Here is a 25,598-nt window from a genome sequence, read left to right as displayed (position 1 = left end):
CCTTGAGAAAATCATTTCCTTTATCTCCCTCTCCCCCAGCTAATCTTATTTCTTCTGCTCCAGCTCCGCCCTGATTATTTCTTTGGGAAAATGTGATCTGACTTCCAGGTAACCACGTCATAAAGAAACCTGAAGTTGCCCCAACCTTTCCAGCAAAGGACATCTTGTGTGGTATCTATAAGAAACCCATGATAAAGCGACGATAGGAAAACCCAAGCCTTGAAAGAGGTGGGAGGGGAAACATTTGGAACGTGCCCTCTCTACAACTTAGAACCTTCCCACGTTCCCTGTGTTACAATTAGATGCTCTGGTTCAGAGCATCTGGCTTGGGTTTTGTGGTACCATTTGTTGAGCAGCTAGGCCTCTTAGCATCTTCCTGTCTCAGACACCCTGCTGTCATCTTGACACTTCATTCACTGCCCCTGCCCCAACACACACACCCAACTTAAGAAGGGAAATTGCCTAAAATAGGAGGGGCCCCTGAGACATCTAGCCCTCAGGTTCTCAGGCAGGTTTTTAAGAACAAAACCTCCCCTTGCCACGTTGAAATGCTGCCTAGCCCTGCATCCACAGTGGGTCACATTGGGTCACAGGATGTTCTACTTGAAGTGGGGGCTGTGTCCCCACCTCTATCCCTGACTTCCCGTTCATTCTTTGCTGGGATTCACCTGTACCCCTGAGGTACAGAACAGAGAGTTCTGTTCTCATCTGTTTTGCTGATGAGGAAACTGAGGCTCAGGGATTGGAAGAGGGACTGGTAGGAAGGCACATAAGCCACAGTAGGGCTGCAGCTCTGAGCCCAGTCCCGTGTCCTAGCGGCCTCTCAGCACATTAGCACTAGTTCCCTTCTCAAGGGCACTTAGTCCCTCCTCCTCAGAGCTGGGCGTCCAGGACTGGCAGTGAGCTCTAGGCTCAGACTGCCTGGGTATTGGCTCTGCCCCTTCCCAGCTCAGTGACCTTGGACTCAAGTCCTTCACAGCTCGGTTTCCTCATTCATGGGAGGGAAAGGCTACAGTCCTTCCCACACACAGGACGGGGCTGTGACGCACACACCTGGCACACGGGGAACCCTCCGTAAACATTAGCTGCTTTGAGTTCCTTCTCCCCCCGCCCCCCACTGTCCCCCTTCTTCCTGCCTGTTTTCTCTGCCCAGGACTATGGTGATAAACTCTGTACTGTTCTCCCTGCCTCCTGTTTAACCCCCGCTCAGTACCAGGATCGAGACCCTCCCTCCCGTTCTTGGGTTCTCCATGGGAGCAGAAGGTCGTGAACTTAGGGACCACGGCCCACCTGCCAGCTTCTTCCGAGAAGGGTTGTGTCTCGGGCTCTGCCCGCAGGGGTGAGCTTTCATGGGCTTCTGTGGCTCCCGCCCCATGACCCTCAGCTGTTGACCACTTTCTTTTGGTTTAGTCCCCTCCAATCACCATAATAACTTGCATCTCACAAGAAGAGGGGTGGAGGGTTGACGAGCCTGAGAAGCAGCAGCATTGCTGTCTGTTCTCAGCGTCCAGCCCTCCTCCTGCCTTCGCCCGCCGGCGACTGAACATCCTGTTAGGGTTCTGGCAGGTCCAGCCTTTCAGAGCCAAGGGTGCTACTCTGAGGTTCAGATATCCTACCTGAGGTCCAGCGCAGGTACAGAGGAGGACACTAAGATATTTTAGCAGATGGGAGGTGGGGTGCACACCTCCCTTCCTTATACTTTCATTGAGAAAGGAAACTATAAAACCACCAAGGGCAAAGGGAAGGCAGATCACCACCTGGCAGCCCTGACTCTAATAAGAAATACAGGATGTTTGTGAGATAAGCCACTAGGGGAATTACCAAACGGATGACAGATGCAAGTGGGTTCGTAGTAGCCGTGGCAGCACCTTGCCCCAGAAACGGCCCAGGATCCGTCTCTGTTTCTGTTTGTAGGTCTGGTGCCTCTGCGCTCACTCAGTTTTTCTAGCTCCGACCATGGCATGCCCTCTCTAAACTCCATTATGTCCTCGCCCACAGGCGAGGGTCTGAAGGGCATGGGAGCCTGAGCTTGGCACCCGGACTGAGACCTGCCGCCATTTCCCCTCAGTTCTCCTTCACATGCTGCGCTGGACTCACCACCATCCCTGAGACACACTCCCTCCTGGGCCTCTGCTCATGCTGCACCAAATACCTCCATCCTGTGTGCCTCCCTTGCCTCCCCTGGTTGCTTTCTTTCTGGCCACCACGGAAGGCCGTCCCCTTAGCTCTGCAAAGGCTTGGAGTGGAACTGTGCTGCCTTCTCCACTGGGCTGCTTCCAAGCCCCATAGTGCTTTCTAGTGAGGGGAGAGGAGTGTTTGCCTGTGTGTGGGCCTTCCCTGCTCCTGCGGCCCCGAGATCCACATCCCTCAGGCCTAACTCCCTTGTCTCCCTGACCACCAGGGTCCGTGCTTCATCCACGGTTAGGGTGTGGAGCCAGAGCTGCTTCCTGTGGCTCCACCAGCTCTCGGGACAGGACCCCTTGCTCCTGGCTCTCTGGCAAGTGAGAACCTGAGACGTGAAGCCTGCTTTCCCCTCCAGGCCAGTCATGACCCCTGGGAACCTGCATGGCCTTCTCCCCTCTGCCCCATCAAAGCTTCCTGCCCAGCAGAGACCCCACTTTAGCCCTGTGATGGTTAATGGTCATAATACATGATGGTCTTTTAGACTGAGCCTCTTTCACGGTCTCAAAGTTTGAGTTTTGACCCTGACAGCCCCCAGTGAGGCAATGGGTGCCCCTGCTCCACACCATTCCTGCTGAGGGAAGACTCCCAGAGGGGAGCAGCTTGCTGGGGGTCTCGCGATGGCCAGGCAGCAGAGCTAGGACAGAAATCACCTGCAGCCCCTGGAATGCCTCACCTTGCCATGTGTCTGTTCCTCACTGAGGAGCAGCTCCATTTCCACTTGGTGGTGTCCCCCGTGAGTCCCACTGGGTCACAAGAAGAGGACAGTGGCTTGGGAGTAGCAGCCTCAGAACCTCCAGGAGGCTGGCCCAGTTGTCATGGTTACAGGTAAAACCTGGCCTGAATGGAGGCCCCAGCTCCCATCAGAAGAGTCTCCATCCAGCTTTGGAGTTTTTCACCTCTTCCTTCTCATCTGTGCACAGTCGTGAGGTGGTTCTAAGCTGCTTGTCTGAGACCAAGAGTGGGCAGGTTTGGAGACAGCCCCTGGCACCCTCAGTGAGTGAGAGCCTCTGTTACCCTCCTCAGCTGCTTACCTCTGTCCCTGGGCCAGGCAGCTGATTCCTAAATGAGGCCAAGACAGTTAGAGTGAAGCTCCGGAGGACAGCTGCCTGGGCCTGAGGCATCCCCCTGGGTTGGTTTCCATCTTGATTGTGTCTGTTTGCCATCCACCTCCCTGCCTTATGTTTCCTGCCTAAGCTGTCAGCACCTAGAATGAGGTATGCAGGAGTAGGGCTGGGGAGGGGTGGGACCGGCCGCATTCTGCAGCAGCCCCTTTCTCTGGGCACTGGGACCTTTTGTGGGATGGCTGTAGATATCCGTATCCCACTGCTCACGTGTTGCCCCAGTGACTGGTCGTTTCCTTTGCTGTGTGTTTCCCCTTGCTCTGTCTGTGGCTCGCTCCAGCCTCCAGGGATCATGTTGAAGCAGCACTTACAAGTACTTGCCTGAGCTGGTGATTTGCCTCCCTGGGCATTGTCCTGGGAAATGTCATTCCCCCATGACTTTGTGATGGGGACTGACCACTTATTAGGAATGTGCCTTTGCCTTGGAACCAGGGTGGCCACAGCCCAGACCCTTGCCTCTCTTCCTCACGTCTCTCCCTTGCAGCCACCCTTGTCTCTTTTTTCTTTTTTTCCTTCTAGTGGGGGCCCTTTGCTTTTCCTTGTTAATCCTGTTTGTAGCAAAGCAAGCTGAAGGAGGACCTCCTCTCTGTGATATGCTTCTTGCTCTCCACCTGCTCCTCTTCTGTGCCCTTCACCTCCTAGAGAGAGAGAGGAATGCCGACCTTACTGCCGCTGCGACTGCTGCCGCCGCTGCCACCACTGCCGCCACCCTGGTAATGTCCACATGCCCCCAGATCCAGTCCAGAGCCCAGGCGCTGCTGAACAGGGGGAAGCTGTGTAAATGATCCTGAGCATGTGCCATCCCGGGCCCTGGGGTTTCCCAGGCGGGGCCCTGGCCCCTGTGGGCTCACTCAGAAATGCTGAGGCTGGTGGGACCCCAGCTTTGCATTAAAATCAAGCTGGAGTTGAGCTCATACTGTATGTGTGTATACTTTTGTACCTTGCTTTTTTTCCTTAAATTCTATATCATCAACATCTTCCCATGTTATTTCATAGTCTTCATAATCATCACTTTCCATGCCTTCATAAGAGTTGAGCCTGTAGTTCCACCATAATTAGTGTAGACATTCCTCTGTTAGAAGGCATTTAGGTAATTTTCACTTTCTCAGTAGTGTAAATAAGACTGTAATGAACATCTTTCAGTTTGTGGCTTATTCTGTGCTTGCTTCTTCCATATTTAGATTCATTTCCCTAGGCTAGATTTTCAGATACAAGACTATGGGTTCAGAAATGGTGTAAACATTTCTATGGTTTATAATATAAGTGGCCAAATTGCTTTCTTGAAAACGAAGCCTTTATTTTCTGAGTGTTTTTCTGCAGAAAATCTCATCTCAGTGCCGTAGGCCCTGGGAGAGAGGCAGACATCCTGCTGTAGAACTGAAGTTTTAAAATTATTTTCTGTGTTTACCTTGCCCAGAGTCCTTGCTTGGCTGCTTTATTAGTTCTGTTCTCTCTGAAGGGACCTTATGGCTCTGACCTGTGTTCTACTCTGTCAGGGGCCAAGGATATGCCCTCTCTTGTGAGTAATTACTGTGGCAAACAAGAGGACTTACCCCCTCCCCGCAACAGACCCTGGAGGGCACCTTTCCTTCACTCACTGGGAGAAGAGCTTAAGTCTCTGATCCAGGTTTTATTGAGGGCCTTGTCCGAACTTAGGGCCTCCTGTATTATTAAGGTTCAAAGCCAGAGACCCAACTGCTGTGAAATAATGGGCCAGTGGATATTATCCCGCCACAGATTCAGCGTTTGTGTAATCCCAGCAATTCTCTGGAGATCCCCTCACAGCCAGCCTGTCTACCCTCCTGAGGCTTGCTGGTCAGTCCTGCTGCATGGCTGCCTGGCCAGAGCTTCCTCTGCTTGTCTGCCACCCATTTGTCCTGGGTCTTTCCTCTTAGAGTCTGAAGGGGCACAGGGAAGCATGCAGAAGGGTATTTCTGCAGAGATTTCCACTGCCTGCAGACCTGCCTCTGGATCTGTGGGCTCGAGAGCCTGTGGGTTACTGTAGCTATTGTGGAGGGGAGGAGTGGTGTGATGGGCAGGGGGTATGTATAGGAGCAAAACTGTTTCTCCCATCCCATAGAAATTCTGATTCTTTGAGACTCTGGGCTTAGGGTTGGTGTTTCCAACCTCTTTGCTGCTATGTCTTTTGGTGGCAGAGGGGCCAGGTAGTCAGCCCCCAAGCCATCATGGTCAGGGGATATGTGTGCTGGTGTTCACACGAGGGCCTGACATCCAGGGAAGCCAGGGTGGTGTGGTGGGTCTTCTAGAAACTGAGAACTTGGGCAGTTGGCGCTGTGGTCATCTGTCTCCTCTTACCATCAGGGAAAGGCTGCACTTGCCTTAACCACAGGATTTGCCTGGTGATTAGACCAGATTCTGGTACCTCTCCTGGAAACCCCACGAAGGCTGCTCACAGGTGCAGCGCACAGGCCTGGGAACAAGTGAGGCATGAAATGGGGAAGTGGAGTCCCCCGCTTAGCCCTTCCGGAGAGGCATTCTCTGCTTGCCCCGTGTCATTGCCTAGTCTCCAGTAATCATGCCATAGCTTCCAGACTGGTCTTGCTGCCCTCAGTTGGCAAGTAGGGCACAAATTCTTCTTGGACTTGCAAAACATAATACTCATTTAAAACCTCAAGAGCTTCCTATGGCCTGAATGAAAAAAAGAAAGTCTTGATTATTTTAGCAAAGTTCCCAGCCTGCCTCTCCTGCCCCATGTTTTGATCCACATCCACCTTCTTATCTTAGTCTGGCTTCCCCAATCTGTATTTCTGTAGTTCCTTGAATGCTATCTTTTCCTCACAGGCTTTACAAATGCTACTCGCGCGTCTTGGAATATTCTTCTCATGCCTCCCAACTAAACTTGGCTAGCTTCTTCGAGGCCTTCTCTAATTTTCTACGATTGGGTTTGTGTTTCCACCTCTACTTCTCTGTATGTGCTGAGCTGAGGAGCTCCTTTCTCCTCCTTCCCCTTTAGGTAGCTGTCCACCCTAAAGAGCTCATCACTCCATAAAAACACAATTGCCTGTTTAACTTGGAACTTCTCAAAAGCAGGGCTTGTGTCTTTTCTTTTTCTGTATTCTGTATTTTTGCTAAGCAAAAAGTAGATACCCAATAAATGACCAGAATCAATATATGAAAAAGAGGGAGAAAAAGAGCCCTCTGGTCCTCTCCCATCTCTGGAGCAGGCTTTTCTTGTTTTTTGATAATTTAATTGAGATATAATCACATATCATACAATATACCTATTTAAAGTATATAATTCAGTAGTAGCTTTTAGTATATTCAGAATTGGGCATCTATCAACCATGATCAATTTTAGAACGTCTTTATTAAGCCAAAAAAACTCCCCTACACTTCTTGGCTATCAATTAATTCCTCCATTCTCTCCCGCCCTAGTAGCTACAATTCTACATTCTGTCTCTGTGGATTTGCCTGTTCTGGACATTTCATATAAGTGCAGTCTTTTCTGTGATCCTTTGTGACTGATTTCTTTCACTTAGCATGATGTTTTCAAGGTTCATCCAATTTACAGCATGTAGCAGTACTTCATTCTTTTTATTGCAGAATAATGTTGAATTGTATGTGTATACCACATTTTATTTGTCCATTTATCAGTTAATGGCCATTTGGGTTGTTTCCACTTTTTAGCTATCTAAAAAGTGCTGGACAGTGCTGCTGTGAACTTTGAAAGTTTTTGTGTGGACATGTTTTCATTTCTCTTGAGTATATACGTGGGAGTAGAATTTCTGGATCACATGGTGACTCTTTGTTTATCCATGTGAGGAACTCCAGCCTGTCTTCCAAGATGGCAGCACGATTTTGTATTCCCACCAGCAGTGTATGAGGATTCTGTTTTGAATGGACATATTACTTGCTCTTCTGTTTCGGGTAAATGAGGGCTCTCGAAAAAGGTTCTAATGCCTTGGAGAGCCATCTGACACTTCTTGAGACATTTGTCCCTGCCACTCAGATCTGCCCGAAGGGCATTGGGTTTGCTGCATGAAGTGTCTGGAGAGCGTAGACTCTGCCAGGCCTCCCACCTCACGTGTCCTCACTCTTCCCAGGCCAGCACACTGACCAGGCCCAGGCTCCTGTCCCCTCTGGACTGATGGATGTTGGCCTCTCTTGACTGGTACACCCACTTGTCAGTCACCCCACACATGGGGAAAGGGGTAGAACAGGTCTGCTCCTTGGGTTTCTCCTCCGGACTGCCATTGGTCCTGGGGTTGGCACAGTGGTGCCCATTCATGGTTCCATATTTCTAGTTCCTGCGAGAGGAAAATGCTTAGGGTAGTCTCAGTCAGGTATCTGCTTAGATCAACCAGTCATGGCCAACAGGCCAGGTCCTGTGGTTCAGACAAGGCCACCAACACCCTGCGCCTGTCACTGGGGAGCGGACCAAGAGAAGGGAACATTGGGCAGTGACTCTTGGGGGTCTGCTCCACAACTGGGAAAAGGCTTTGTTGGAACATTGCCTCTTCACTTGTTGAAAACATGTTCTTTGGGGCTGAATTATATCTCACAATGTTCAGAGAAAGCTAATTCTTTGAGAATCTTTATGGGACTGGAGGAGGAAGATGGAAGCCACCAGATGCAGGCCTCTATTACCAGGAGGTCGAAGGGTGTGGGAGGAAGGAAGCAAATCAGATTTGGAGGTGAAGGTTGTTAACAAGATTGTTGAGATGATTAAAGGACACATCATGCTTGTAAAATACTTCCCTGTGCCTGGTGTATCGGATCCCCCAGAGAATATTAGCAGTGTGTTATCGTAATAATAATAACGACGACAACTTCATATGCAGTTCCTAAACTTTGGTCATTTTTTTTTTCTTGGTCTCATGACTTACACAGAATTAGCTGAAGGCAGAATTCTAGATGGTTCTTAACTGGTGTGTGTGCCTGTGTGCATGCTCAGTTGTGTCCAACTCTTTGAGACGTCATGGTGCCTCTCTGTTAACTCACAGAGCAGCCCAAGTACACCCTGAGTACTTCAGGGTGCAGCCTTCTCCTGTTACCACACATGGTTAGAATGCTTTCTCATGGGCTGAAGAAAGGAGCTCTCATGTAAAATGTTTCATTTACTCTTTGGGGCTTTTCTTTCTGACTTCCTGCTACTTATCTTTCTCAAGTGGTCCGTGGCCCCAAGTCACCCTCCTGACACTGGGGGGTGTGGCACCTTCCGGGCACTCTGTCCTCACTAAGGCAGCCTGGTGGAGAGCCAGTGTCCGGGCCTTATCTTAGAGTTCTGGAGAGAAGATGTTCAGCACCCCACCTTAGAGACCGTACAGATACTGTAGGCCCTCGTGAGGCACATTTTCCCCCAAAGTAGAGGTCCTTGATCTTGTTGATCCCGAGAAAGACTGGAAAGTGAGGATTCTAGAGGGTTGGGCTCCAGCACTGGGTGAGTCATTTATGTGGCCTTAGTTTCTTCATGACAGTGGTGGGAGAATTCCAGCCAGGATGAGAGTATGGATATTGAAGTGCTTGTGAATTAAGTGTAAGTGTGATTGTGTCGATGATGTTAGTGTCCTTCCTAACCTGGGGTCTTGGTAACTGGTAAGAGCAGAGACCCATGAGAGGCCCCTTAGGTTGGAGTCTCCTCAAAGGGTTGCCATCTGCCATTGTATGTTGAAGCCCATCCATTTGTCTACTCATCCATCCACCCATCAGTCCATCCATCCAGTGGTTATTTATTGAGCTCTTATTGTATGCCAGGCTGTGTTGCAGGCCTGTTTCCAATGGGTGAGGAAAAAGCAAAAAAAAAAAAAAAATTCCAGCATTCATTGAGCTTATGTTCTAATGGGAGGAGACTGAAAATAAATGAGAAGTAACTAAAATATGAAGTACCTTGGCACCAGCACACTTAATTCTTGTAGACCCTGTGGTTGGCATCCTGAAGCGGGTGTCCTCCTCTCTCATACACACTATCTCTACTGTGCCCAGTAGCTCACTGGTCCCCCCCTACACTGTGAGCACTGGGAGGGCAGAGACTGGCTTGAGTTTGCCATATTTCCTGGTGCCTGGTTTAGTGACAAATACCTGGACACAATGTGATGATCAAACCCTAGTCAACCACACAAAAGCAGGTAGAAGTGAAAAAGTCCCATTGTCACCAGTTTCCTGATATCCTTCCTGCAATTAGCCTATATGTACTATAAGAATAAATAACACATCTGTTTAAACACCTTTCACCTAACAATACTATCTCGATGATCATTTCCTTTTAGAGCTTCCTTATTTTTTTTTTTAAACAGCTCTATTCCATTATATGGATGCATCATGGTTTATTTAAGCCATTTCCTGGTCATGTTTACGTCATTGTTTGCAGCCTTTTGCATTGGTGAACATGTGGTGAAAAGAGTGAACACGTTGTTCACCTGTCATTTGCACACTTGCAAGTCCTACAAGATAACTCCTAGAAGAGGGATTGCTGGCTCAGGGAATGCTATTCAGGATTGAGTTGTAAAGTGAGGGTAGAAAATGAGGCCCAGGAATGGTCTAAGGGCCATGTGGAGCAGACAGGTCACCAGTCCCCATGGGTGTTTGGCTGAAAGGCCTCATGGCATCTGATGGCAACTTTTTTTGTTTCTGCACCAGGCTGGAGAGTCCATGTTCAACCGCGCAAAGCTCCTCAATGTTGGCTTTAAAGAGGCCTTGAAGGACTATGACTACAACTGCTTTGTGTTTAGCGACGTGGACCTCATCCCAATGAACGACCATAACACCTACAGGTGCTTTTCACAGCCACGGCACATTTCTGTAGCAATGGATAAGTTTGGATTTAGGTAAGAGATGTTTACCGGAATCTGCAGAAAACATATCTGTGTCTTCCATGACAACCAGGGAACGCAGTTCCTCTAGCCCAGGAGTAAGTGCCTCTTAGGCTTTGGAGGAGAATGCCTTTTGGGAGAACTGGGTGCTTTTGAAGCATATGTGTGTGAGTGCTGTGTTAAGTCTCTTCAGAGTGCATATGTGTTGAGTGCTGTGCTAAGTCACTTCAGTTATGTCTGACTCCTTGCACCCCTATGGACCGTAGCCCACCAGGCCTCTCTGTCCGTGGGATTCTCCAGGCAAGAATCCTGGAGTGGCTTGTTATGCCTTTCTCCAGGGGATCTTCCTGGCCCAGCGATCGAACCTGTGTCTCTTCCGTCTCCTGCACTGGTAGGAGTTCTAGACCACTGGAGCCACCTGGGAAGTCCTTTGAAGCTCATCAGTTCAGTTCAGTCGCTCAGTTGTGTCCGACTCTTCGCGACCCCGGTGGACCACAGCACACCAGGCCTCCCTGTCCACCACCAATTCCTGGAGTTTACTCAAACTCATCTCCATTGAGTTGGTGATGCCATCCAACCATCTCATCCTCTGTCGTCCCCTTTTCCTCCTGCCCTCAATCTATCCCAGCATCAGGATCTTTTCAAATGAATCAGCTCTTTACATCAGGTGACCAAAGTGTTCAAGTTTCAGCTTCAACACCAGTCCTTCCAATGAACACTTAGGACTGATCTTTAGGATGGACTAGTTGGATCTCCTTGCAGTCCAGGGGACTCTCAAGAATCTTCTCCCAACACCACAGTTCAAAAGCATCAATGCTTCGGCACTCAGCTTTCTTTAGAGTCCAGCTCTCACACCCATACATGACTACTGGAAAAACCATAGCCTTGACAAGGTGGACGTTTGTTGGCAAAGTAATGTCTCCATTTTAATATGCTATCTAGGTTGGTCATAACTTTCCTTCCAAGCAGTAAGCGTCTTTTAATTTCATGGCTGCAGTCACCATCTGCAGTGATTTTGGAGCCCAGAAAAATAAAGTCAGCCACTGTTTTCCCATCTATTTGCCATGAAGTGATGGGACCGGATGCCATGATGTTTGTTGTTTTCTGAATGTCGAGCTTTAAGCCAACTTTTTCACTCTCCTCTTTCACTTTCGTCAAGAGGCTCTTTAGTTCTTCTTCACTTTCTGCCATAAGGGTGGTGTCATCTGCATATCTGAGGTTATTGATATTTCTCCTGGCAATCTCAATTCCAGATTGTGTTTCATCCAGCCCAGCATTTCTCATGATGTACTCTGCATATAAGTTAAATAAGCAGGGTGACAGTATACAGCCTTGACATACTCTTTTTCCTATTTGGAACCAGTCTGTTGTTCCGTGTCCAATACAGATTTCTGAAGAGGAAGGTCGGGTGGTCTGGTAATTCCCATCCCAATTCCTTCAGAATTTTCCACAGTTTTTTGTGGTCCACACAGTCAAAGGCTTTGGCATAGTCAATAAAGCAGAAATAGATGTTTTTCTGGAACTCTTTTGCTTTTTCAGTGATCCAGCAGATGTTGGCCAGTTGAACTCTGGTTCCTCTGCCTTTTCTAAAACCAGCTTGAACATCTGGAAGTTGATGGTTCACATATTGCTGAAGCCTGGCTTGGAGAATTTTGAGCATTACTTTAGTAGCGTGTGAGATGAGTGCAGTTGTGCGGTAGTTTGAGCATTCTTTGGCATTGCCTTTCTTTGGGATTAGAATTAAAACTGACCTTTTCCAGTCCTGTGCCCACTGCTGAGTTTTCCAAATTTGCTGGCATTTTGAGTGCAGCACTTTCACAGCATCATCTTTCAGGATTTGAAATAGCTCAACTGGAATTCCATCACCTCCACTAGCTTTGTTCTTAGTATTGCTTCCTAAGGCCCACTTAACTTCCCATTCCAGGATGTCTTTTTTTGTACAATTTTTCTGTGTATTCTTGCCACCTCTTCTTAATATCTTCTGCTTCTGTTAGGGCCATACCATTTCTGTCCTTTATCGAGCCCATCTTTGCATGCAATGTTCCCTTGGTATCTCTAATTTTCTTCAAGAGATCGCTAGTCTTTCCCATTCTATTGTTTTCCTCTATTTCTTCGCACTGCTCACTGAGGAAGGCTTTCTTATCTCTCCTTGCTATTCTTTGGAACTCTGCATTCAGATGGAGAACAGTCATAGTCAGTTATTATTTAAGGAGGAAAGTGGACTCCAGAAGCACCTATACTTCTGCACCTCCAGGTGAGAAGTGTTTATATTTGGGATGACACTTATCTTCAGGCTCCAGAGGGTGGTTGTATTACTTGACTTTCTTCTCCCCTTCCCCTCACAATTTGGGAAGCCAATTGGAGTCATCTTCCCTCAGTAATTTCTTGGACTTGGGTAATTGAGATCTTCCTTGGCACTTTAAGAAGGAACACGATTGTTTCCCTGCAAAGCACAGGCTTCTGCTTAAACACTGGGGCTCAGACTTTCCCACCAAAATGCCCCTTTGCAAGGAATCCAGCTGATGCCTGTCCCCAGGAGCAGCAGTGTAATTAAAGCCTATTGTCATAGGTGGACAATAGTCTTATGGTCCATGTTTTTAATCTTAAAAAGTAAATTTGCATTTCATTCCATAATTTGTCCACGTTTGTATCAACATAAACTTAAGGCAACTGTCAGTTGGATAACCTGACCTCTTCCTCCATGTTCTAAGTCAACCTGGAAGCTCCAAGAAGGTGTGCTGTGGGTACCTCGTGTGCTGGGCCTCCCTGGCTCAGGCTTGACAACCGTAGTACTGCAGGCCTGTGTGCCAACTGGCAGTCCCTTGGTATAGAACAACCAACGGCTTTCTTTCAGACTCATTTTATTTATTTTTTAAAGTTTGAGTAATTTTTTGGCCATGCCAGGTCTTTGTTAGTGCACATAGGCTTTCTCTAGTTGCAGGAAGCAGAGGCTACTTGTTGTGGTGCACAGGCTTCTCATTGCAGTGGCTTCTCTTGTTGTGAGCACAGGCTCTAGGCACGAGGGCTCCAGTAGTTGTGGCTCACGGACTTAGTCGCTGTGCAACACGTGGGATCTTCCCGGACCGGGGATCAAACCAGTGTCCCTTGCATTGCAAGGCAGATCCTTAATCACTGGACTACCAGGGAAGCCCCAGACTCATCTTGCTTTCATCATTTCTTTCTGTCCTCCCTTGCTGGGGGCATGAGTGCTGTGAGATGAACAGAGGATGCTCTGAAGTCCTTCCCCAAGATTAAAGCGTTTAGACCATAAACATCCTGTCTTAATGGGGGAAACTTTTGACTGTAAACAGAACTTTGTACCCTCCTGTCTTCCCCCTCTCCCTCCCTGTTTGTGTATCTTCTCCTCTTTGAGGCACACCGGTTCCTCTGAACTCTGCCCTTGAAGTGTGGTGGTGCTTACCTAATTCTTTACCACAGCATCATGTATGTTTCACCCAGAACTAGTTAGGCTTGGGAGATGAGGCAGGAAGGTAAGAGAAACCAGCAGATTCAGCAAAACCAAATCTGGTCAGAATAGCATATACTTCTCCTGTGCAGTGGCTGAGAGTCCACTTCTGTAAAAACACTGATTATGAAAAAGCCTTAATGGCCTGGTCACCTCTGGTTTTCAAACCCTCACATTATAAGTGCAGACTATAGTGTGCAGATAACCAAAGGGGGATGACTTGATGCTTAAATGATGATACCTAATTACAAGTGGATTATCTTTGATTCATTAAAGCAGGCCCCCAGGGATCTTTGCTTGTGGGTGCTTGCAGTCAGAATTCTGGAACGTATTTGAAAATAACAACTGCATCTTTTTTTTCATACATTTTGTATGGTTTGGCTGACTTCCCCCTCAAAGTCTGAGTTAGAGTTTTCCTTAATTTGTGTGATGGGTTTTGGTCTCTTCGGATTCCAGTAAAAGCCCAATTGTGGTTTGGAGCTACACACAGGGCTGTCACAAAATCACAGCCTTTATAAAGCCCACAGGAAAGCCTTTGCTTGCCCTCCGGGCACATCCAGATTCTTAACATTTCTCGTCAGTCCTTCCTCTGTGTCCCTCAGGAGTCCACAATTCATAACCACTGAAATATTGAAATGCAGAATGGTTTGGAAGGATGAAAGCCTAGATGCCCTACTGCTTGAAAATGGGTCAAAATAGATTCATCATCATACATTTTGCCAAGTCAGGATGTGGTAGAATTTTCCAAGAAAATTTTTATTTTAGCAAAGTTTCAGAAATGCTGTCTCAACTGTTGGGGTCAGTGTTCAAGTCAGTATACCTTTGGAAGAATGAAAGCAAGACTGTAAATGGGCCAGGGGTGGGAAGGGGGGCATGACAGGGTGGGCACAGGAGACTCTAAAGCAGTCTCAGTTTCTGGGACCTTCTGGAGAAGGATTTCTGACCCATGGAAAGCAGGTTCTCGAGCAATGCAGGAGAACTGGGCTTCTGTATTTGTCACTGACTGATTGTCTAGATAACCACAGTGTTCTTGGAAAGTGCAAGATTCTACTTTTTGATATCTATGTCTTCTCTGCGATAATCTGAGTCTGATATGAAAACAAAACAAAGGAAACCCTCATAAATCCCTAACTTAAAAGTTCCAGGGAATAAAAATAACTTTAGAAGTGTTTATATATTAAAAAAAAATAATTTAATAAGACCCTGATGCTGGGAAAGATTGAAGGCAGGAGCAGAAGGGGCGACAGAGGATAAGATGGTTGGCTGGCATCACCGACTTGATGGACATGAGTTTGAGCAAGCTCCAGGAGTTGGTGATGGACAGGGAAGCCTGGCGTGCTGCAGTCCATGGGGTTGCAAAGAGTTGGAGACGGCTGAGTGGCTGAACTGATTCATTTTCGGCGGTGCTGGGCCTTTGTTGCTGCACGTGGGCTTTTCTCTAGTGGCGGCGAATGGGGCTAACTCTTCGCCGCAGTGCATGGGCATCTCATTGTGGTGGCTTCTCTTGTTGCAGAGCATGGGCTCTAGGCACACGGGCTCCAGTGGTTGCAGTTCTTGGGCTTGAGAGCACAGGCTTAATAGTGGCGCAGGGCTTAGTTGTTCCAAGGCATGTGAGGTCTTCCTGGACCAGAGATTGAACCCATGTCTCCTGCATTGGATTCTTTACCACTGAGCCACCAGGGAAGCCCAGAAGTATTTATATTTTGAGTGAGCTTTATTAAAGAATAAATACTAACTACTGGTCCTCTGTGTGTGCGTGTGTGTGGTTTTTTTTTCCCCAGCCTACCTTACGTGCAGTATTTTGGAGGTGTCTCTGCTCTAAGTAAACAACAGTTTCTCAGCATCAATGGATTTCCTAATAACTACTGGGGCTGGGGAGGTGAAGATGATGACATTTATAACAGGTAAGCGTCACAACTTAGATCTCGTGCTTCCCTGTCTCCCTTCACTTCTGGTTTTTCTATCTGTGCTTGGTTATTTTGCAAGGATTGACCCTGAGGAGAGATGCAGTCCCCACTGAGCCTGAATTCTTAGGTGAGCTCTGCTCTAGATGCTCCAGGTGATAAAGAGTATCTTAAGAGACGCACCATGAGAACCCTTAATGAAACTGGAAAGCATCTGAGAATACGCATGTGTGTAACTCTGATGTGCACTTGAAAGTTTTAATCTACCTGCATTAGGAACAAAAACAAAAAACTCAACCTGTACTCACTGCTGTATTTAAAATGGATAACCAGTAAGGTCCTACTGTATAGCACATGGAAGTCTGCTCAATGTTATGTGGCAGCCTAGATGGGAGGGAAGTTTGGGGAAGAATGGATACATGTATATGTATAGCTGAGTCCCTTCCTTGTTGACCTGAAACTATCACAACATTTTTAATCGGCTATACACCAATACAAAAAAAAAGTTTAAAAAATCGGCTATACACCAATACAAAAAAAAGTTTAAAAAAATTAAAAAGTATCTTTAGGAAAACTAGCTTCTGTGATTTTTGCCTTAGCCTTCTGGAAAATGTAAAATGAGAAACATGTGAAGGGGTGACTCACACTACATGGCCATCCACACCCTGGGGCTCTTCATGAGTTGGTAAAACTTTATTACGTGAGTTGTCATCACAGATGGTAAAAAAAACCATCTGTCAGTGGCATTTGAAAGCACATTCTGCTTGGTTTTTCCTGGCAGTGAAATCTTCACCCCTGCTGGATGTATGCAAAAAGCACCTTCTCCCTCTGGGAGCCAACCTGAACATGCCACTGAGTTTGAAACCAGAATACACCCTGGTGCCTTCCTGAACTGGAGTACATTAATTTCATCATTAACAGAAGATGTCTCAGAGCAGCAGCCAAGTCGCTTAAGATTAGCTTTGCAGCATAGACCCAAGTCTTTAACACAGTTCTTGAAGAAAACTTGAATTTTAGAGATTGATTATCAATATGCAGAGCACTGGGCCAGGCAGGACCAGTGGTGAGGAAGACAGTGAAGCCCTGAACAGGGAGTCCAGACAAAAACAGACTTCCTTTCACAGCACCGCACCCAGGCAGCTGGGCCCGTGTGACAGTGTACAGGACTGACGTGCTGCGCAGACCTGAGTGATCAGAAAAGTCTCCAGGAGGGAGCCCCGAGAACAAACCCCTGAGGGTGGGGGAACAGAAGCATCAGTGGTTGTGGAGGAGCTTTCTGTCCTTTCTTTTAAAAAAAGTTTTTAAAATTTTTAAATTGAGGTATAGTTGATGTACAATGTATGTTTCAGATGTACAACATAGTAATTCACAATTTTTAAAGGTTATATTCCATGTATGATCATTATAAAACTTCGGCTATAGTCCAAAAGTAATATCCCTTTCAGACATTGGCCCTGTTCTGGGAGATGCTCTGAGAAGGCCTCCATGATACAGTCTTTGCCCTTCTTTCCTGCTTCACCTTTGGCCACTTCCTACCCCAAACTTTGATGCTCCCAGAGGGCACTGCGCTTGCTCTCACCTCCCTGCCTCTGCCTGTGCTGTTCTGACTGCCCAAAATGCTCTGGCAAACACCCACTCATCTTCAGGGCTTGGCTCTGCCCAGTCTCGATCAGGTGGAGTTGGTTGCTTCTCCCTCTGTGCTGAGCATCCTCACGCCCACCTCCTCCCCTTCGTCCTGTCGCCTATGGCCCTACATTCTAAACATCCACATCGTAATTTCCACGAGGGCAGACACCCCCAGTGCCTGGCACAGGATAGTCCCCCCACAAGATCTAGAACCAAGGGTAAAAGGATATGAGGGAGGGGTGTGAGTTTTAACTGCTGCCTGTACACTGGGCTGGGATGTGGGTTGGTGAGACCAGCTGGCAGGATAGGATGGTGGATGGGACAAAAGTCTTGCCCCTGTGGCTGTGGGACCTGGGTCTTGTGGCAGCTCTGTGATGACCACTTGTCCCTTTGCTCCTTTACAGATTAGCTTTTAGAGGCATGTCTGTGTCTCGCCCAAATGCTATAATCGGGAAGTGTCGGATGATCCGCCACTCGAGAGACAAGAAAAATGAACCGAATCCTCAGAGGTGTGTTCTCTTTTATTCTCTCCCCTGTGTGTGTTTCCTTCTGCCTTCAGGTGGGGCTGGCTGCAGGAATGGGGCTCTGGAGTGGGCTCTGTGCCTTAAGGGAAAATGGGTTCCATCTACAGGGCAGGGTTGGAGTAGGAGGGAAGTGGTGGTGGTGGTGGTTTAGTTGCTCAGTCGTGTCCGACTCTGCGACCCCACAGACTGTAGCCCACCAGGCTCCTCTGTCCATGGGATTTCCCAGGCAATACTGGACTGGGTTACCACTTCCTTCTCCAGAGGATCTTCCTGACCCTGGGATTGAACCTGCATCTCCTACATTGGCAGGTAGATTCCTTACTGATGAACCACCGGAGAAGCCTAGTAGGAGGGGAAAGGGGCCATTAAAGTACAAACGTTTTAAGTTTTGAGTTTTGTTTTTGCTTTTCTTTTTTTTTAAAGATTTTTGTGTTGGCTTCAAACCCTTTGTCTTTTTGTTCCTTGTAGGTTTGACCGAATTGCACATACAAAGGAGACAATGCTGTCTGATGGTTTGAACTCACTCACCTACATGGTGTTAGAGGTCCAGAGGTACCCGTTGTATACCAAAATCACAGTGGACATTGGGACGCCAAGCTAGCATTTTGGTGCACTGACCAGAGACCTGAAAATGGCCAGGGACCTCTGCTGTGTCTCTGCCCGTGTGCTGGGCTGGTCCCTCTCACTCTCACAGTCAGTGACAGGCCCTCTCTGCTCATCATTCAGACGCCTTTCCGGACGACCAGGACGAGTGGGATATATTGCCCCCAACTTGGCTCAGCATGTGACTTCTCAGCCCCATGAGGTGTATGTAAGCATAGAAACCATCAGCCTCTGGGGGCTCTCGGCATGTTCATGGTGTCACCCCAAAGAATCAAAGCTATGCACAGCTCCAAATCTGGTGACTGTGGGACTCATCCCCAGCAAAAAAAAAACAAACATAAACCTGCTAATTTGTTGTGATATAGGTAAGAATTTTGCTTTCAAGTGTGGTATTATTACTTTGTGAAAAATTGGAGAGTGCTACTGAAATCGGATCGGTGTGGTGTTTTTCCATTGTCATGTTTTAACAGAAAAACACCCAGTTACAACCATTCTCGTGTTACCACCCCCCACCCTCGACCCTCTCTCCATGATATGCAACTATTACAATCACTGTGTATGTGTGTCTTTTCTTAGCAAAAGAATTTTAAAACTTGAGGCTTGAATTCCAAGGCCACTTTAGCCACCAGAGCAAAAGCCTTGGGTGTTCTCACATTCAGTGGCCTTTCTCCAGATGCCTGATTTCTGAATGTAAACCCTTTTTTTTAATAGCATTTGTTGTAGTATTTTAAAGAACAAATCAGATCCTCCTTATGGTCTAGCTTGATTTTGTGTTGATCTAGAATGGCATAGTCTTTAGTCATGGCAATTTATTTTTCTGAGCATGCTATATAAACTTGAATTTCCTATGTATTTTTACTGTGGGGTTTTACATGTGGGGATGGGGATTGAGCATTTTTTAGGGCGAAAAATAACGTATGCTGTAGTGGCCCCACATGGGCCTTGGATGGAGCTGGCAGGCCAGGTTTTCTGAAGCGCGTAGACATCTTTGGGTCCTTCGGTGAGAGCTAAGGTGCCCCATGAGCACTGTCAAGCTGGACTCTGCAGGGGAGGCAGACACCTTGGCCTGCCTGGCAGAGTTCCCCACCTCACCACCTCCCTGCCCTCCCCAGGTGGGCAGGGCCAGGGAACAACCCCTATCTCCTCAGACTGATCCCAGCAGCCCCTTTAGGCCCCAGGCTGTGGAGCTGGAAATGACAGCCATCAGGTTGTTTACTGGCCCTCCATCTGCCCCTGGGGGCTGCCTTCCAGGCACCGTTGGCCCAGCTGCCTGGCCCACCTTGCAGGACCGGTTCTCTGTCCTCCTCCTCCTCCTCCTCCTCCTCCTCCTGCCTCCCTTGTGCTGCCTTTCTCTTCCCTCCCTCCCCCTTTTTGTTCCTTAGCCTCTTGCCTGTTTCCTAAAACTGGCCTGTGGCACTCAGGGTCAAACAGACTGTCCATTCTCCAGCATGAATGTGCCTTTTAATTAGAGATCTAGAGAGCAGTTCAGCTGAACACACCCACACTCCTCCCACGGCCACTCTGGTGCCAAGAGCTTCCCATCCCCCCTCAGGTTTTAGCAGGTGCTCCTACCCCAGGGAGGCCGACTCACAGCAGATGTCTTCCCCGAGCCCTTCTCTGCTACTGGAGGTTTTAGCCTGCCTGGGGTGAGATGCACAAGGCAGTTCCTGCCACTGGGCACGAGTGCTGGGTTCAGGCTGGGCTGAGGGCTTAAAATTCACCTTTCTAATCCCAGGGTTAACCTTTCAGCTGGGCGCAGCCTAGAAACCAGCCCTCAGTGTGGACGCTGAACTGGTGCCTGGCCCCAGTCATACCTGTGCCTTTATCGCTTTGAGCATCTCATGCTATTACCTGGTTCTTTTTCCAGAAACCTTTGTGTTGGTTACAAATTATTTTCCACTGTAGCTGTGCTATGCAAAGAGTATTCCGTCTGTCAATTCCCCACTCCTTAATAACGACGTTGTTAAAGCCAGGAATAACCCTGACAGGAAGCTTTGGGAAATGCAAAGAATGAAGACCTCGCTTTCTGTCCCCAGATCCTGACTTTTCCAAAGTGCCTTAAAAGAAAGGAGACAAGTATCCTGGGTGGTAACCTTTTTGTAACTTTACTTTTAAAAACGAGATTCTGACTTTTTTTTCTTTTCCTATTACATTTTCTTTCATGTTCCATTGTAATAGTCAAGTCTGTGGTTCATTCTCAGGACCACCGGACACGCTGCTTCATCACCCATTCCCCGTTTGCTCATCTTCTGGTGCGCTCATGGGGTCCACCCGGGCCCAGGGTTAAGCCTAGCCCTGGTCTGGTTCATCAGATGCTGCAGCGCGTACTTCCTCCCTGGGGAGTTGAGTACTAAGGGTTCAGGAGCATTTCCTTCACCTGGAAGTTGTCACCATGACATTGTCACCTGCTCTTCTCTGTTTCTGTCCATTCTGTTGCTGGTGACCCTCTAAGGTGGCCTTTGGGAAAGGTCAGAGGGCAGAGGTGGCGCAAGAGGGTAAAGGAAATGCTGGTGCTGCCCCCTCAGGGCCTCTGCTGACCAGTGGTGGGGGGGGGGGGTGGGCTGGAGGGAGGGGTGCCTCACACGGCTGGGAGGGGAGCCTTCCTGTCCTAGAGACCTGTGTGCTGTGTATTTTGATTTCCCATGTACACAAATGTATGTATTTACCGTTGTAAGTGGGTGAATGTCTGACCTTGGTGTTCAAAACAGAACTGTATTTTTGCCTTTAAAATCCAGTAATATAACGTGAATAAATGACCCTATCTTTGTAACGGCAGGTGGTCTCTCTTCTGATGTAAGCGGTTATAGGTTCCTCCAAAGCTGGAGGACAGGGATTGGGGCTGCCTGCTGGGAGGGTCTGAGGAAAGCAGGGGCTCTGCCTCGTCTGCCTGCCTCACTGTGTGGGGGGCAGAGATGGGGGCTTGGGTGAAGGGAGGAGATGTTCTCTCACCTGCCTAGGATCACACACACCCTCCCGGAATCAGCCGTTTCCCCATCTGCATCTCATAAGAATATCCGTAAAATGGGAACAGTAACACACACAGACTTTCTGAGGCTTAAAAGAGATGTGTCTGAAATACAGCGACAGGCACCTCACAGGTACTTACCACATAGTAGCTGGGGGCCCTTCAGAGAAGAAGTTTTCCCAGCAGTTCTCTGGCTCTGTTCTGTCTTCCACACAAGCCAGCATGTTCTCAGCCGTTTACACAAGGTGTTCACAGCGTAGCTTAGATCAATACGCTCTCTTTTCAGCCCCAGGAAATTTAACCTGGCACTACAGAAGGTCTTAGCTGTGCCCCAAGGACTTGAGACAGTAAGTACCTTGGGCACTTCCTCCAGTGCCCTAGGTCAGGCACTGCAGCCTCTGACATGTGGCTTTCATTGAATTGGCTTCTGGAAGAAATGGGCCTTAGGAAACCAGTATGCAAGAGAGGTCACCCCCACGCTGTCCAAGCTGAGGGGCCACAGGCCCTGCTGGATGGAGCTGTGATTGTGGGACCAGCAGGGAAACAGAGCCGGAAGGACAGCCCCCTGAAGCCCCACCAGGGCCAGCTGGCCATTTCCACCCATCCGTGTGACCGGTGGAAGGAGCCCTAGTAGCCTCAGGCTTGAGCAGTGGCTGGCACTCAGATCTGTCTTTCTGACCAGACTGCTTTGGACAGAGTGCTGCCTTACAGGGCTTTGCAAGCTATAAGGTCTGGGTTAAGTGGGGCACCCTTCCCTCTCCCGAAATACATGGACACCGCCAAGTACTTAGGAGAGGCCAGAATGCCTGTCTTCAAATCCTGTTGCTGCTTCTTCCCAGTTTCACGACCTTGAGTGAGTGACTTAGCCTCTCTATGCCTCAGTTTGTTCATCTGTGTAATAGGATAACAGTACTTCTTTCATAGGATTGTCAGGAAGATCAAGTGAATTAATTTTATAAAGCACTCAGACCATATCTAGCTCATAATAAGCATTATGCACATTACAAATATTTGTTAAATTTTAAAAGCGCAGGTACACGTGCATACCAACGTGTACATAGACTGCTGTGTACACGGTACCCACATATACACACGAACACACCAGGTGTGCTGGGGATCTTTTTTCCTCTTCTAGGGCGCATGTCTGGGACTTAACTGTGTGGCAGTTGGGTGAATGGATCTCAGGGTAAGTGACCACTTCTCTTTTTTTTTTTTTTGCTATTTCCTTTGTGACCACTTCTCTTCTGGAGACACCCAAGACCTTAGCAATGCTATTTCCCCACCCCTTCCTGCCTGCCCTGAGGGAAGGTGTTTGGAATGGTGGCCTTGGCAAGGGAGAGGGGCTCAAATCCTGTGTTGGTGTGCTCCAAGGCGCCAGGAGGATGGGAGGAAGAGGGCCAGGGCCAGGCTCTGGGGGTAGCCATTTCCTTGAGAAGTGCCCTTAGTTTGCTGCTTCACCTGGGACCCAAACCAAGTCTGAGCCAGGGCAGAGCCCAGTAGCCACGGGTGTGGATTTGGTGGGTACCAGTCTTGCCCCCATAGAGTACCTCTTTTCCATGAGAGAATGTGACCTGGATGCCTAATCACTGACCCATAGATGTCCTTTGGAGGCAGGGCTGTGGTGCCCAGATGGCCGGGGTGCTCGTGGAAGTATATGAGTAAAGCCTCCCCCGTAGGAGTTTTTGCTGCTGGTGGTAGAGGGAAGCTGTGTCTGGGGAGGGTTGGGGGAGGTGGAGGAAATGAGAAGACGAGCAAGTGCTAGGTGTTGCCAAGTCACCACTCTCCTGAGCTCGCCGCCTCCTGTTTATTCCAGGAGGTGGGAGTTTGGACATTCCTAGGGGCTGATTTCTTCTTAGAACTGGAACTTCTTACCCCATCAGAAAGGAAATGAGATTTGCTAGCTGAGCCAGTTGTGCCAGATGAACCTCATTTCCTCCCCTGGCACGGTCCCCAGGCAGAGAACGTGGCCGCTGCCTTCATTTGGGCTCCAGGACCTGTCCCCAAGCTGGGCGGCAAAGGAGCCGGCACGGTCTGAATGGCATGTGAAGTGATAGGGTCGATGGACCAGCAGAGGACCGTGACATTCCCAAGATACTGGTACTTGAGCAGGTTATGTGCCGGGACACCAGGCAGGGGCCAGGAGGAGGGCTGGAGGAAGCCATACAAAGAGTGGTCACTGTGTCTGGCCCTCTGATTTCCCACTCACTGGCTCACTCAGTTAAAGTCCGTTCCCCTCCCTGAGCCTCAGTTTGCTCTCCTGTTTTATGAATCTACCCCTGGTCTCCCCATAGTTTTTCCCTCCCCGCAGAAGGAAGTGCTGTAGTCTCGGGTTTCCCCTTGCTCCTGAGACTCACCCTTCATGCCGCCTTGGAGGAAGTTATTTTATCTTGAGTTCATTTGTAAAAATAGCAGGATCACCCCTGCCTTCCCCCTCTTTTTCCAGGACAGCATTGAGCATCACAGGATACACTTTTTTTTTTTAAGATTTTTTGATAGGGACCATTTTTAAAGTCTATTGAATTTGTTACTTGTGTGTTGCTTCTGTTTCATGTTTCAGTTTTCTGACCAAGAGTAGTGTAGGATCTTAACTCCCTGATCAGGGATTGAACCCTCGCATCTTAACTCCCTGATCAGGGATTGAACCCTCGCCCTCTGCACTGGAAGGTGAAGTCTTAACCACTGACCACTAGGGAAGTCCCACAAGATACACTTTTAAAACTCTACCTGGAAAAAGAAGAAAAAAAAAGTCTACCTGGGATTTCCCAGGCAGTCCAGTGGTTAAGAATCCATCTTTCAAGGCAGGAGACAAGAGTTCGATCCCTGGTCAGGGAACTAAGATTCCATACACTGCAGGGCAACTAAACCCACACACCACAACTACTGAGCCTTTGTACTGCAACTAAGACTTGACTCAGCCAAGTAAATATTTTCTTGAAACTTTAAAAAACGAAACAAAAATTTCTACCTGGAGGAGCGGGCTGGAATCCTATTGCTTTTCTGTCTCCCTCTTCTGCCTGTGGCCCCTCCAACTTTGGACAGACTCCTGTTACCTGCTTCCCCTCGGCTTTTCCAGATTCAAGCTTCCTGATTATCCCATCGGCCCTGAGGGAGAAGCACAGGAGCCTCTGTAGTAGCCGTGTTTACCCTGCCATTACTCATAACACTGAAAGCCTGAGAGCCCCCATCAGTGGGGGCTGTGCTCAGTGAAATGCGGTGTGTCCAAACAAGGTGACCACTGAGCATGATGAAGTGGATCTGTGCTTACTGATTGGAAAGAGGTCTGAGGGGAGAAGGCAAACTACAGAATGGGATCTCCATATAGGACAGGAAATGCCTGAATAATTCAGTGCAAAAATTATTGTGATTGTTGGTGGGAGCAGATACACAAGCAATAAAATGGAAAGGTGATCTCCTCTCTCTGCACCGCTTTTGTGGCCAGGCTCCCAGCCTAGGGTAACAACCTTTAGTGTTCAGGGGCTGCCTGAGGGCCGAGGCCTTTAACGGGACCAGCCCCATTGAGAGAATGAGCTGGGTTGTCCCCAGGGGAGTTGTTCTATTGCTCAGTCGTGTCTGGGGGCTTTGCAACCCCGTGGACTGCAGCACACCAGGCTTCCTTGTCCTTCACCATCTCCTAGAGTTTGCTCCAACTCATGTCCATTGAGTGAGTCGGTGATGCCATCCAACCATCTCATCCTTTGCTACCCCCTTCTCCTGCCCTCAGTCTTTCCCAGCATCAGCGTCTTCCAGGGGAGTTGCATTCCCTCAAAGTGCCTAGATGTGGAAGGGAGACAGGTCCTCTTCCTCTGAGGAGGTGCTGGAGGCCTGTGCCCTATTCACCTTGGGCGGGGTGGGGGACGTGGCACACTGTGGGGTTGTCCAGGGAGGCTGGACAGGATCAACTCAGGCTCAGAAGTTTCTATCAGTTCTCTTGGGTTTAGAAACATAAAAATTAGAACAGTTTGCTACTCTCTTCTGAGTGCCATTGAACATTCACACCTGTTATACTTGGGTAATTAAAATGTTAACCAACCAAAAAAAGTGGCGAGGGCAGGGGGCACTGTGCCCCTTGGCTCTGGAGGGGCAAGATTGGCCTGAGACACCTCATCAGGGCCCTGGGAGGAGCAGGAAGTGAGGGGGATCTAGCTGCCTGTGGATCTCTGGCCCCAGAATCCAGGAGTCCTGTTGCTGGCACAAGGAGGCCCTGCCATCTGGATTTTGATGCAGACCCAAGCCTAGAGCTCTCAGAGATTCATTTCCGGGCCAGATGTGAGTGCTGGACGATTGGCATGTTCTCTGGGACCTCGTCCTGCCTAGGAGGGATGTGCCAGGAGAGGGTAGGCACCAGACTGTGACCAGTAGGAGTGTACTCCACTGCCTTGGAATCTCTGTCTGGTGGGGTGCCAAGAGCTGCGTGCCCAGTCTTGCCCCCACTGCT

The 25,598-nt window shown here is 48.6% G+C and overlaps 1 protein-coding gene across 1 annotated transcript in view; it reads left to right on the top strand.

Annotated features, from left to right (window-relative positions):
• The window catches only part of B4GALT1 (beta-1,4-galactosyltransferase 1), a 52,507-nt gene extending 31,779 nt beyond the window's left edge, over positions 1-20,728 (top strand). The window contains exons 3-6 of the mRNA XM_052644594.1: positions 9,903-10,090; positions 15,323-15,445; positions 17,476-17,580; positions 18,064-20,728. Coding sequence (XP_052500554.1) covers positions 9,903-10,090; positions 15,323-15,445; positions 17,476-17,580; positions 18,064-18,196 — 549 coding nt within the window. The 3' untranslated portion in view covers positions 18,197-20,728. The remainder of the gene's footprint in view (positions 1-9,902; positions 10,091-15,322; positions 15,446-17,475; positions 17,581-18,063) is intronic.
• The last annotated feature ends 4,870 nt before the right edge of the window (positions 20,729-25,598 follow it).

Source organism: Budorcas taxicolor, chromosome 8 (assembly GCF_023091745.1).
Source record: "Budorcas taxicolor isolate Tak-1 chromosome 8, Takin1.1, whole genome shotgun sequence".
Taxonomy (NCBI): domain Eukaryota; kingdom Metazoa; phylum Chordata; class Mammalia; order Artiodactyla; family Bovidae; genus Budorcas; species Budorcas taxicolor.
The sequence above is the reverse complement of the archived record's forward strand: the minus strand, read 5'-3'. Positions and strand labels throughout refer to the sequence as shown.